Here is a 14,072-nt window from a genome sequence, read left to right on the forward strand (position 1 = left end):
TCGTAGCAATATCGATGTTTTCTGCCCGTAAAAGTTGAGCAGTGAAGCCCCCGACTCGGTTTTTCAATTTTGTCCCAAAACGTCGAAAAAGGGGTCAATGCCACGGCCTTGAAACAAATTACCCAGCTCAGAACAATGTCAAAGGTCTCGAACGTTCACATCCAGCTACCGGGTGGTCTCATTCCGAGCAATATTAAACTTTTCTACCCGTAAAAGTCGAGCAGTGATGCCCCTGACTTGGTTTTTTGGTTCCGTCCCAAAACGTCGAAAAATGGGCCAATGCCACAGCCTCAAAAGAAACTACCCAGCTTAGAACAATGTCAAAGGTCTCGGAAGTTCGCATCCAGCTACCGTGTGGTCTCATTCCTAGCAATATTGAAGTTTTCTGCCCGTAAATGCCAAACGGTGATGCCCCCGACTCAGTTTTTAGTTCCATCCCAAAACGTCGAAAATGGGGCCAATGCCACGGCCTCGAAAGAAACTACCCAACTCAGAACAATATCAAAGGTGTCAGAAGTTGCATCCATCTACCGGGTGGTCTCCTTTCGAGCAATATTGAAGTTTACTACTCGCAAAAGCCGAGCGGTGATGCCCCCGACTTGGTTTTTTAGTTCTGTCCCAAAATGTCGAAAAAGGGGTCAATGCCACTGCCTTGATAGAAAATACCAAGCTCAGAACAATGTCAAAGGTCTCAGAAGTTCGCATCCAGCTACCGGGTGGTCTCATTTTGAGCAATATTGAAGTTTTCTGCCCGCAAAAGTCAAGCGGTGATGCCCCGACTCGGTTTTTTAGTTCTGTCCAAAAACGTCGAAATAGGGGCCAATGCCACGGCCTCGAAACAAACTACCCAGCTCAGAACAATTTCAAAGGTCTCAGAAATTTGCATCCAGCTATCGGGTGGACTCACTTCGAGCAATATTGAAGTTTTCTACCCGCAAAAGTCGAGCGATGATGCCCCCGACTTGCTTTTTTAGTTCTGTCCCAAAATGTCAAAAAATGGGCCAATGCCACTGCCTCGAAAGAAAATACCCAGCTCAGAACAATGTCAAAAGTCTCAAAATACAAATCATGGCAACGTTCATATCTAGCAAGTGAATCAAATCAACGACATAAAGTGCATGAGAGAAGAAATTCCATACCCATAAATCAAATGTCTGGAGACCATTCCAGCTTTGCTTTTCTTCTTCTCCCTTTCTTTTAACTTCAAGAACTATAGTACTACTTAAAGGCAAAGTATCACCAGTAGTCTCAGCTTGGTATAGGCTATTATCAACATCAGACACAGGAGAATAACTGATTTCTCTTATTCTGTCCATATCAGATTGTTCAGATTGCGTAAAACTCCTGCTCCCAAGATTCCTAGTGCTCTTATTTGACATGGCTTCACAAAGAAATACCACACGCTTCTCCAGAGATTCAATGAGGAAAGCTTCCCGCTTACCTCTATCATCCAACACAAATAACAAGGCACACAAAGCCTAAAGTAAGAATAGAAAACAGAACAATAATTAGTATAATGTTTGTGTTTAAGTTTGGAAAATATTGATTCTGTGAAAGGAAAGCTTGTCATAAAATTTCCAAGGTGGTACCTCTTTTGTATCAATCACTTCCCAATGCCCATCCTCTGAAGATTCAAAATAAACCCTCCTATGACCAGGATCAGTTGCATCACAAGGACCAAGAAAAAGCTAATATCTATTATACCTACGATCAGAACCTAAAAAGATAGATTGCATTGAATGCAAGTAAATAGCATTTTTCATCTTGTCTGCGCCCTTTACTTGACTTCCTGAATTCTCTTGGAACTTTGAGATTGCTGTGGCCGAATCGATAGGATGGTTTTCCAATGAAGCATATCTGATACTTGCACTACGCAACTGTCCTGAGCTAGCCAAGAATGACCTTGATGACAGGTTGTGTCCCCTGACAGAAGACTTTTTATTTTTGCTCCAGAACCATAATGTTGAATGTTGGAAGCATAATCAACAATGCCACAAGATGTTGACGAACCCTATCATATTGAAAAGTCTTGAGTACTATACCTTAAACTAAACAACATAACAAGCAAATATAAAATAGACAGGCTTCTATGTATCACTGCCTACAAGTGCTGAAGTATAATGGAACAAAGTAGCCTTGAAAACTGTCCGTGGAAGCTGCGAAGAATAACTTCTCCCAGATAAAAATAAATTTTCACATAATAGGAGGCATAGTAGGTGTTCTATGACTTTCTAAATACCAGAGAAATTCTTAAAGAAAAATCTCACAAAGGTAAAAATAGATTTTGAAATTTAAGACATAAATACAAACTATCATCAATGTTTTTCGCGATTAACCATAAATCACAAATTTATGATGTAAACATGAAAATACAATGAAAAATGACCCTCACAAGATAGAATAATGTACCTTTGGCCTAATACTTGATCTGTCAGAAAGAAGATCAATTAAAGCCACCAATGCATTCAACTTCTCTTCAATGCTTAAACCTGAATATTCTGGGCTTGTTTGGCAATGATGTCCTTTTCTCAATCAAAACTTCCTATTTCTGCTTCTGGGCTTGTTCGTCTGCAATGCAACTATCATCAGTTTATCGTTTTGTTGTTCAAGCAGCGTTCGTTCGATCGAAATGGAAGAAGTTTCTTGCAGCGGCAGCATATATGTTCAATCTGATGGGGAACACTCGATTTATATAATTTGTTACATCTTTCAAAACATCATATTGTTATTAGAATGTCTTAATCCCTACATAAACTGAGCCAAAAAGATGAAAGCTTCACTTCAATAGAGACAGTTTAACTATAAAAATGTTAAGGGTGGGGTTCGATCAAGGAGTGCCTCCTCCATTCACCTTTTTTTGCTTTTAAAGATATTGTTTTATGGTTTGTTGTGGTACTTGCTTTATTGTAAAGATATTTATAAACAACACAAGAAATCATGTTAAACAACTATACCATCTCAACCCACGTACTTTCTTGATTTAAACTAAACAACTTTACACCTTAAAAATAAATTATTAAAATCTAGTTGAATAAAACTTTCGTATCTAGTTGTAGCTTCTCTTCCACTCTCGTTTTATTAAATCAAAATCTTCAGGTTTTAGTCAAAGCTTTTTAAAAATAATTCTGAAAACAGAGGAGTAAAGCAAAAGGCAATTTGATATGTAGAATATGAAATAAAGTGGACAATATAGATGTGTATTCATAACAAACACTGTTATATATATTATCAATTGCTAGGTATATTATTATCACAGTGAACAGAAAAATCATACACAATTATAGATCTGAGCTCAACGAATTCACGTTGTCTCCTTAAGACAAATTTACTCACCCTAGTGCTTGAGAATTTAGAGTAATTGCCTCCCCAGGATAGAACAAATCAACTTTCTTATAAGTGTAGCACCCCGTATAGAAGATCTACGAACGAAACCTTGTGAATCTACCGAACGTCAAGATTGTGCATATGGAGAGAAATTTGTTTTTGAAGACAAATGATTTTTTCTCTGTCATTTTCTCTAAACCAAAATGACTTATTTATAGACTTTTTGTGGCCATTCAAAAAGTCATGTCCTTTAGTTCATGAAATGATGCGTCCACTCATGATGCATCCATTCATGAAGAAACATAACCATTTATTCCAACGTTTCATGAAATGATGCATCCACTCATGATACATCCATTCATGAAGAATCATAACCATTTATTCCAACAATCCCCCCCATAAATGGTAAGTTGACAAATGGGAGAAAATAAGCATTCGGTATTTTCCAATGGAGAACCTGCATGAGGATAAGTAGTATAAACTTTGAACTTTCCTTAGTGAAAATCAATCGAGTTTACTTGGTTAATCAGTGAACATGATGTCTTGAACTGTCAACCATTCTAGAGTAAACTAAAACAATAGATATCACACAACTTCTCATTATAACAAAGTATGTTCTTATGGTTGTGTTCATTTTGGCCTTGAACACCGCCTGGTCTCATGAGTGTTTTAGAGAATGTTGCCTTAAAATTCTCACAGAAGCGGCCCCTTCACACTCACATAGGTGATTCTTGTACAGAACATTGTATATGTTCTTTTGTTAATAAATATCACTAACAAAAATCATTAAAAAAAGCATAAAGCTTACCCTAAAACTATACTGGCACTACCTCATCCTTCGTAAAATGGGAAAATCTTTTAATCTAGTGCTTGTTGTATTATTTAGAGATCGGTTTTCCCGTTGAACCTAGATCTTGGGATCTCCAGTCAACTAGGTTGGGTTGCCTCTCTAGATAGCTTTATATTATAGGCTTTAATCCCATTCTTTTTGATGAATTTTCAACCAACTCCCTAGTTAGGCCTTTAGTAAGTGGATCCGCTATATTATCTTTTGACCTCACAAAGTCAATTGTGATAATTCCACTAGAGAGTAGTTGCCTGATTATATTATGTCTCCGTCGTATATGTCGAGACTTACCATTATACATAATATTTCGTGCCCTTCCAATAGCTGCCTGGCTATCAATATGTATACATATTGCAGGCACTAGTTTAGACCAATTGGGAATATCTTCCAAAAAATTTCGAAGCCATTCTGCTTCTTCTCCCGCCTTGTCTAAGGCTATAAATTCAGATTCCATTGTGGATCGTGCTATACATGTTTGTTTGGAAGATTTCCAAGAAAGAGCTCCGCCTCCAAGGGTAAAAATGTAACCACTGGTGGATTTGGAGTCTTTAATTAGTGCTCGATATCCAATTGGCATCACTATAGCCTTCAAGTACAGCAGGATATCGAGTATAGTGTATTCCATAATTTTTAGTATGCTTTAAGTATCCCAAAACTCTCAAGATAGCTTTCCAATGATCATGACCTGGATTACTTGTATAGCGACTTAACTTGCTTACCGCATACGCTATATCAAGACGTGTACAACTCATGATGTACATCAAACTACCAATGATGCGAGAGTATTCTAATTGTGCTATACTATCTCCATTATTTTTTACTGAAATGGAGACTTCCATCAATTGGGGTCTTTGCAATCACAATTTCATGTTTTGTATATTTCTTCAATATTTTATCAATATAATGTGATTGAGATAACACTAACCCTTGTGGGGTTCTAGAAATTTTGATCCCTAGAATAACTTCTGCGACACCCATGTCTTTCATCTCAAATTTATTGGCCAACATTTGTTTGGTTTTCTTAATAATGTTGATATTGCTACCTATAATTAGCATATCATCAACATATAAGCACACAATGACATGGTCATGCTCATTGCTTTTGACATATACACATTTGTCACATTCATTGATTTTAAACCCATTGGCCATCATTACACTGTCAAATTTTCCATGCCATTGTTTCGGTGCTTGTTTTAGTCCATAAAGAGACCTAATTAACTTGCATACTTTCTTTTCTTGACCTAAAGAAACAAACCCTTCGAGTTGTTGCATGTAGATCTCTTCATCTAACTCACCGTTTAAAAATGCCGTCTTGACATCCATCTGATGTATCTCAAATCCATGCAAAGTTGATATTGCTATGAGCATGTGAATGGAAGTAATTCGAGTAACCGGTGAGTATGTATCAAAATAGTCAAGTCCTTCTTGTTGATTGTGTAACCTTTAGCGACAAGTCTTGCCTTATATTTATCTATTGACCCATCGGTCTTCAATTTCCGTTTGAAAATCCACTTGCAACCAAGTGGTTTACTTCCTAATGGAAGATCAACTAGTTCCCAAGTATGGTTATGCATAATGGACTCAATTTCACTATTCACAGTCTCTTCCCAATATGGAGCTTTAGGAGAGGACATGGCCTCTTTAAATGTTTGAGGTTCGTTTTCTAACAAATAAGTTAAATAATCAGGCCCAAATGATTTTGAGATTCTCATCCTTTTACTTCGTCGGAGTTCCTCATTGTTCGTTAACTCAACATTTGATCTATTGTGAGATTCATTCGTTATAGCATCAAACGAACGTTTTTGTAACCTTGCTTCACAAAACATTTTATGACGATAAATATTCTCAAAGAATGTTGCATTCCTTGATTCCATGATTGTATTAACATGTATATCTGAAATATCTGATTTATGAACTATAAATCGATATGCACAATTGTTACTAGCATAACCAATGAATATGCAATCAACAGTTTTTGGTCCAATTTTAACCATTTTAGGTTTAGGCACGACAACCTTTGCTAGGCACCCCCATACTTTTAAGAATTTATATGAAGGTTTTCTTCCTTTCCATTTTTCATAAGGAATATTTTGTGACTTCTTATGAGGAATTCTGTTTAATAAATAATTTGCTGTTAACAAAGCTTCTCCCCACAAATTTTGGGGTAAACCTGAACTTATAAGCATTGCGTTCATCATTTCCTTAAGTGTTCGGTTTTTGCGTTCAACAATTCCATTGGATTGAGGTGAGTAAGGAGCAGTAGTTTGGTGAATAATGCCATGTTCTAAACAAAATTGTTCAAAAGGATGACCATATTCGCTACCTCGATCACTTCTTATTGCCTTAATTTTTGTGCTAAGTTGATTTTCAACCTCTTTTTTATAAAGCTTAAACACTTCAATTGCCTAATCTTTGCTTTTTAGCAGATAAACATAACAATATCTTGTGCTATCATCGATAAAAGTAATAAAGTACTTTTTTCCACCTCTAGTTTGCACAAATTTCAAGTCACAAATATCACTATGAATTAACTCTAAAGGTTTGGTAATTCTATGAGTTGAATGAAAAGGTGCTTTAGTCATCTTTGATTCCACACACACCTCACATCGATGATTTGTGTCAAAAGTGAATTGTGGAATCAAGTTCATATTAATTAGTCTTCGCAAAGAATTAAAATTAACATGTCCTAGTCTGCCATGCCAAACAAATGACTCGACAATATAAGCAAAAGTAGATACTTTATTAATAATACTTTTGGGTACAACTGATAGTACATTTAATTTAAATAGACCATCACTCAAGTAACCCTTTCCAATGTACAACTCATTCTTGGAAAGTACAAACTTATCAGATACAAAGACCAACTTAAAGCCATTCTTACTAAGCAATGAACCAGAAACTAAGTTCTTACGAATGTCAGGAACATGAAGCACATTGTTGAGAGTGAGTTCCTTGCCAGAGGTCATCTTAAGAATCACTTTACCTTGTCCCTCAACCTTTGAAGTAGAGGAGTTACCCATAAATAGTTGTTCTCCACTAGAAACTGGCACATATGATGTGAACATATCCTTGTTGGCACAAATATGACGAGTAGCCCCAGTGTCTACCCACCACTCCTTGGAATTGCCCACCATGTTGCATTCTGAAATGACTGCACAAAGGTCAATATCTGCAACACCATCTGATACTTCATCAACTTCTGAGCTATGAGCTTGGGCATGTATTTTCTGAAGATTCTTTGGTTTACGACAATCTTTTGATTTACAATACATTCAAGGTAAGCATTCATAAATTAAAAGTTACAACACAAATAAATTCAAAAATTATAAACACAAATAAATTTAAAGTTCTTGAAATACATAAATCCAAAAATTGTTTACAAATGTTTACGAAGTTCATTTTTAATAATAAATAAAAAATAAATTTCAAGATACACCACAATTTAAACCTTCAAAAATAAGAAACCTAATTGTTTTTTATTAAATAATATATTATTATTATTTTTCATATATTATATTAATTGGGTTTGGGTTGGATTGAACCGAATTTCTCAATCCTTTCATCTCAAACCCAATCCAACTCGAAAAAATCAATTTCAATTTTTTTAACCCAGATTGGATAGCAATTAATTTTTTTAATCCAATCTAATTCTTATAATATGGGTTGGATAGCCACACTATTCTTATTGGAAAAGTATGGAAAATGAAATAAAGGAACGGAAGAAATGGACAAAAATCTAGAATGTTCTAAATTCGTCGAGAAAGTTCAAGAGCCAATTAAGATTTAGAGTGAAGACTCGAATTCCCATTTCTCAACGGCCAATGGAGTTAACAACCCCTGCATCGAATCCCCCGTTCTTTTCATCTCTTTGAATTTCTCTTTCGTAATTCCTCCTCTTCTCTCCGGATTTCATCGGTTGTTTCCAGGGGCCACCACCACCATGTCCTCCGCCGTCGACAAGCCTTTTTTCTGTCACCAGTGTGATCGCGCGGTTACTGTTTCTGTATCCATTTCCTCCGATCCTCTTTGCCCACTTTGCCACGAGGGTTTTCTCGAAGAGTACGACAATTCCAATTCCAATCTCAATTTTGATCCCACGTCCTTTTTCCTTCCCCAACCTTTCCGTCGTTTCAATCCGCTTGTTTTCTCCTCTTCTACAGTTGTTGATCTTCAAAACCCTGGTATATTTTCAAGAACTTTGGCTCCGCCTTCCCAATCCACTTCCTCTGTTCACCACGAGCCCTACGATCCTTTTGTTTTTCTTCAGAATCATTTACGGAGCATCTTCGAAAGTGGTGCCGATGTTGTCTTTGAAATTCCTCGCCATTCTTCCCACTCTGGTGTTCCAATGCCTCAAAATGTGGGCGATTACTTCATTGGACCAGGCCTCGAGCAGCTTATTCAGTTGCTGGCTGAAAATGATCCCAACCGATATGGAACTCCGCCGGCTTCGAAATCGGCAATTGAGAAGCTTTCGACTATCACTGTTACTGAGGACCTTCTGAATTCGGAAATGAATCAGTGTGCCGTTTGCATAGATGATTTTGGAAAAGGTATTGTGGTTAAGCAAATGCCATGCAAGCATGTATTTCATGATTATTGTCTATTGCCTTGGCTTGAATTGCATAATTCATGCCCTATTTGCCGGTTCGAGTTGCCTACGGATGATTCTGATTACGAGAATCGAACACGTGGAAACCGGATGCAGGGGAATGAATCTTCCGGGGAAGAATCAGGGTCAGGAAGCAGTGGGAGCAGCATGAGGCGTGTTGAGAGGAGGTTTAGAGTGCCGCTGTGGTGGCCGTTTGGTAGCCGGAATGATGGGAGTGACAGTGAATGAGAGGATAGGCCTCAGGACAAACAAATACTGAATATGGTCTGGTAACTTTCATTCTCGTCTATTGTTTCTTTTTGTTTTAGCTTTTGCAAACTGCTTGCCATGCTGTTTTGCCCCCATGTCTTAGATTACTTTCATTGCATACATATGATTATTGAATATGATGCTGAGAGTCCCACACCCACATTGGAAAAACTAAGGAGATTCACACTCCATATCTCCATACTAGATAGATGGGTTATTTGAAATGTCCAAGATAGGTGAACCCAAAGAGACACCATCTTGAGGAGCATGAAACACTGGTAACTTGTTTGTGAAATGGCTAGCCCCTAAAGAAAAGGTAGAAGGACTAAAAGGAAACATAGGGGAAGAGACGGGAAGAAAATACAATAAGGATTGACAATTGATTCTTTTTTAAGTAATTGTTCAGACAATAACTTTATTTCATGTAAACTCAGTGAGAACAGTTTAAACAATAAATATATAAATATATTGAGTAATATTAAATATATCTCTAGTATGTTTCGATCTCCAGCCTACGTAAAGGGATATCTAATGTTTTTGGTTGTTTGACATGGGATCTTCAATCCTCCAGGGGGAATGGCGAAATAAATGGTTTGTTGTGTTCAGTTTATTAATTTGTAGAAAATGGAAACCTAGTATTATGGTTAGGATGATGGTGCGGCTGTCATTGGTACTAATGGGATTAAATAGTTGATGATCCTGTGGACATCCATCGGTAGTAAGAGGAAGAGCTTGCAATCTCTACAGCCACCTCTCTTTTTTATAGGCAACATGAAATTTCGTTGATGATACTCTGAAGAATCAATGGGACGAAGGATCTTCTGAAGATGATTGTAACAAATTTCTTCTTTGGAGTATTTTTTAAAAGCTTCCTTCTTGATGTTATAAACACAAAAAATTGTTATAGTTATAGTCTTTTGATGATTATAATGACTTGAAGGGCATTCTTTTGTTTGTCCTATAAATAAGAAACTTGACTGTATTGAAGGGGAAAAGAAGACAATACCACTTAAAATGACATCCCTCTCCCAAAGAATGCTAACTGCCGAAAATTCTTCCAATTGTCGAGAATCAACAATATTGGATAGCGACCAGAGAATCTGTAGCTTCTCTTGAAGGGGCTTTTCTCTACTGTCGGATTTTTTATTGTTTCATACCAATAAAACAAAAGAAAGTTAGGGAAGGAAAAACTGTCCATTCATACAAAACAGGGGGGGTGGGGGGGCTAGGGTGAGGATCTATCACTAAAGGACCCTTTAGAATCTGATTTAAATGCCCTCTTCCAGATCAAGGAAGTTGTAAATTTTGAAAAGCAGGTCCCTAGAATTCCCTCTCAATCATAGCACTATGAAGTTCTAGAGCATTTGAAGTCTTTTGTTGAAGAATGTGAAATAACTTTGGGTTGAGTTCTTGGAAGTAGATTTGTTCTCTGCTTCATCAATCAATTATCTCTGAATTTTGAATAGTGGATCACGAGGTTTTTGATGGATACTTCAATAGTTTTGCCATCTACAGCTTCTTGGTCAACCTAATACAGATTTAGTCATTCTTTCAAGTTTTAAAGGTACTTTAGGAGCCACGTTGAACCAAGGTTCTTGTTCGGCCCAGCTCCTCTTTATTTCAGAAGTTGTTTTTGGCAGTTCGGAGCTCTGGTTGTTTGTTTCATCATTTCTTGGCAGGCACGAGAACGGTTTCCTCTTGAAAAGGAATTTAAAGTTATTTTGCAGTTTGTTGGGTTGAAAGTTGTTAGCAAGTCTTCTCGGGCTCAAGATTGTTTCTTGCCTTTCCTTTGTGTTTCCTCTCCATTCCTCTTGAAGATATTACTGTGCAGGTCTTCCCTTTTCTTGGTTTTTCCTCTCCATTCATCTTGAAGCTATTGCTGTGCTAGTTTTCCGCTGAATTTGGGTTTCTTACTGAAAAACACTATTTTGTTCAAGTGCATAAGCTATATATGATTTTTTTTTACTTAGATATGAAGAAAACATTTTCTCAATAGCTTTACGAGTAGCATGTGGCTTTAAAAATACACGTACCTTTTAAATAGATTTTGTGTCTATTTCGAGTTTCTATGATATATCTATCCAAGTTTTCTTCTAGAAGTTGCTGGCGACTGAGCAGATCTGCAAGAATGAAGGAGGCCTTTCTCTGTCCATGTTTGGTATTCCTGACTACAATTTCTTAACATTTATAGGGTGTAAGAAGGTTGATTTGGGTCAATTCCATAGAACCTTAGTTATTTACCTATACTTGGGGAGTGGAAGAGGTGAATGTAAATGTGGAATGCTGTGTAGGGACATGCAACAGTTATGGTGTGGGATTTAGCAAATAAGTGAGGAGTTTTATCTATGTATATGCTGGCCGTGTAGCGAGGCATTTTTCTGGTTAGGATATGATCAGGGTCTGCAAATCATTGCTAGACGAGACCCAAAAGCTAAGTCTTAGTTGGGGTAAAGCTAAGCTGATGAGTTATGATAAACTTAATTTTATCAATGCTTTTAACTCATTCCTCGATTTGTGGATGCGAAAATTTGTAGAACGTTAATTGGCCAACAAGAGTACATCAATATAAACTAGATGAGGAATGGTGTTTAGGCCTCAAACAAAATTAAATAGATGGATTGCGTTAAATTTAATTATATCAACATTTATCAAATTCTCCTATGATCTTGTAATTCTCTGGCACAGATAAGAATTGTTGTATGTCAGATTGTTTCCTATCAAACTTTCCTTTGTCATCAATATCACATTTTTAGATCTGCTCTAGATGAAACAAACAAAGAGGATACTTCAAACTAACTAAAATGAAATGATATGATCAGTTTATGGAGTTATTGGATTTTTATTTATCTTATTCCTTACGTTTTAGTTTCAACTTGCACTCACACCCAATCATGCATGAAATTTAGATTATATTTATCTTATTACAGATTTTGAGTTGAATAGTTTATATTTTAATACGACTCTATAATGATTGAAATTTAGATTTTCTTTAGGTAATCTCTATACCTCGGTCCTCGATTGAGATGTACATTAGGCTTTTGAAAAGCATCTTTTAATCTTCATCTTCTTAATTTTGCTTTGTACTGTTGTCAACAATCATGCATGGCTTTAAGTTTATTGTGTGGAGATTATACATAAATGATATGAACACTCAGCTCGGTAGCCATGATTGGCATTGTAATGCAATATGAAGGGCCAAGGTAAATCCTTACCATAGCTTAAATTTTGTTTTTCAGGCAAACGGAGCACTGTTTTGACCTTAAGGTTGTCTCACATTTTTAGAAGAAATTTCTGCTGTAATACCTTTGCAAAGTCGGTGTCTTTTGGTAGCCTTTCGTTTGTTAGTTATTCATTTTTTTTCCTTTCACATTAGAATTTTGTTTCACATGCCAACATCAATTATGTACAGATGTGTTCATTTTGAGTGTCATTTCTTCTTTCAATGTAGAATGTAATACATTCCAAATCATCTCTTGTTCATAGCTGCTAGGAAAGGCTGCTTCTTCTTTTCAAATTTGTGTCTATTGGTGGTTATTAGGGAGTATGCAAATTTTCGTATGTAGTAGCGTGGTTTAAATTTGTATATAAACAAAGCATATTTGTTAAATATCTCTTTAGGATGGAGGGTGAAATGTATGTAAATAACATCTATCTCGAATACCAAATTTAAAAAGGGTTGTTAGTTAGCATTATTATTATTCTTATCGGTTTTTAAGTAGTTAGTTCATAGTCGAGTTGCTTAATATATCCATTAAAAAACCCTGAACTTATACTCTCTAGAATCAATTTTGGTATAAAAGAGTGGCTTTGAGCAATGGGCTGAGAAAATTTATAAGTTGTCCTACTACAAAATGATGAACATTTTGAGTTTTTGCTGATTTCCTCTTCTTTGACCAACTATGCAAAAGCGTTGGTACCAGGCTTTGAAGTATGGCATTAGCACTTGAATACTTTTAATCATATCACTTCCAATAAGTATAGTGTTTGATTATGTTTTTCTAAACCTGATTTTATATACAAGTTTGTTTAGTGATAAATACTAAAAATATTTTTATTGATTTCAGAGTTGGTGGTTGGAGGATAGTGATAAGTGGGAGGATTAATATGCTAGATTGGTAGTATGTGTTTTTTTCTCCTAATAACTTCTCTCAAATAAACCAACGCATAAATATAGCATCATCAAATATTTGGTTGCATAATATACTTGAGTGAATATTGCATGGTGTTGGGGCTCCATAGTCTTTTGACCAATCAAACAATTGTCAGTAATTTATTATTATTATTATTATTATTATTATTTTAAATCAAACAATGGTTTTTTACTTTATACCAAAAAAAAAAAAATGTCATTGGTTCAGCTCCATTGCCAGTCAGAAAAAATGACAACACTGAACATGGAAATGATAGGTGATAATAATAATAATAAAAAGAACAAATAACATTTTACACAGTTTAGAAGTGATTTGTATTCTATTTACATTGGTAACCTTATGTTGCATACTTCTGTTTCTTAAACCTTTTTAAGAGATATAATGGAATGTCATCTCATTTCTTTCTAACGTTGAAGTATAAATGTAAAAATATGAATGAAAATATCACCTTAACCTTAAATTTCTTTTTAATTTTTATTTTATGATTAATGCTTTTTCTTGGGGGAAAAGGAAAAGTCCAAGACATGAATGGCCCACTTTCTCTAACATCAAACCTTTTCTCTCTCTCATATATGCATTTAATTGTTGTTTCATAAAAATGAACCCAAAGGCTCCTTATTTAGACATTTGCTTTTCTCATTCTACTTTTCAAGTGCTCTCTTTCTTTTAAGTCTTTCCCTTTCTCAACCAACTTTGAATTTAAAAGTTTATCAAAATTTATGTTCCCATCTTGCAACTCAACTTTGTTTTCTGTTCTTTTCAAAGTTTTTGGTTTTGTTAGATTAAATAACTAACCTCAAAGTCATAGATAAATAAATAAGGTAGGAGTAACATAATTTTTAAAAACCGAATAGGTTTATCAAATGAAGTTTTAGTGACTAAAATA

General features: G+C 35.7%; 1 protein-coding gene across 3 annotated transcripts; it reads left to right on the forward strand.

The window, feature by feature from the left end:
* The first annotated feature begins 7,937 nt into the window (after positions 1–7,937).
* On the forward strand, positions 7,938–12,727 carry LOC101214831 (E3 ubiquitin-protein ligase RING1-like). Of its 3 annotated transcripts, none has more exons than XM_031886122.1 (2): positions 7,938–9,055; positions 11,136–11,677. In XM_031886122.1, exon 1 carries the CDS (start codon positions 8,115–8,117, stop codon positions 9,012–9,014), a length of 900 nt encoding a protein of 299 aa, XP_031741982.1. In that variant the 5' UTR covers positions 7,938–8,114; the 3' UTR covers positions 9,015–9,055; positions 11,136–11,677. The 3 variants fall into 3 exon arrangements, with proteins under 3 accessions (XP_031741982.1, XP_011655156.1, XP_004149872.1); XM_011656854.2 differs by lacking the exon at positions 11,136–11,677 and adding an exon at positions 12,272–12,727 and having other exon boundaries at positions 7,939–9,055; XM_004149824.3 differs by lacking the exon at positions 11,136–11,677 and adding an exon at positions 12,272–12,727 and having other exon boundaries at positions 7,940–9,050.
* Positions 12,728–14,072: the final 1,345 nt, after the last annotated feature.

Source organism: Cucumis sativus, chromosome 5 (genome assembly GCF_000004075.3).
Source record: "Cucumis sativus cultivar 9930 chromosome 5, Cucumber_9930_V3, whole genome shotgun sequence".
Taxonomy (NCBI): Eukaryota; Viridiplantae; Streptophyta; class Magnoliopsida; order Cucurbitales; family Cucurbitaceae; genus Cucumis; species Cucumis sativus.

Coding starts and splice junctions, on each gene's coding strand:
- LOC101214831 (XM_031886122.1), top strand. CDS start 8,115: ATGTCCTCCGCCGTCGACAAGCCTTTTTTCTGTCACCAGTGTGATCGC.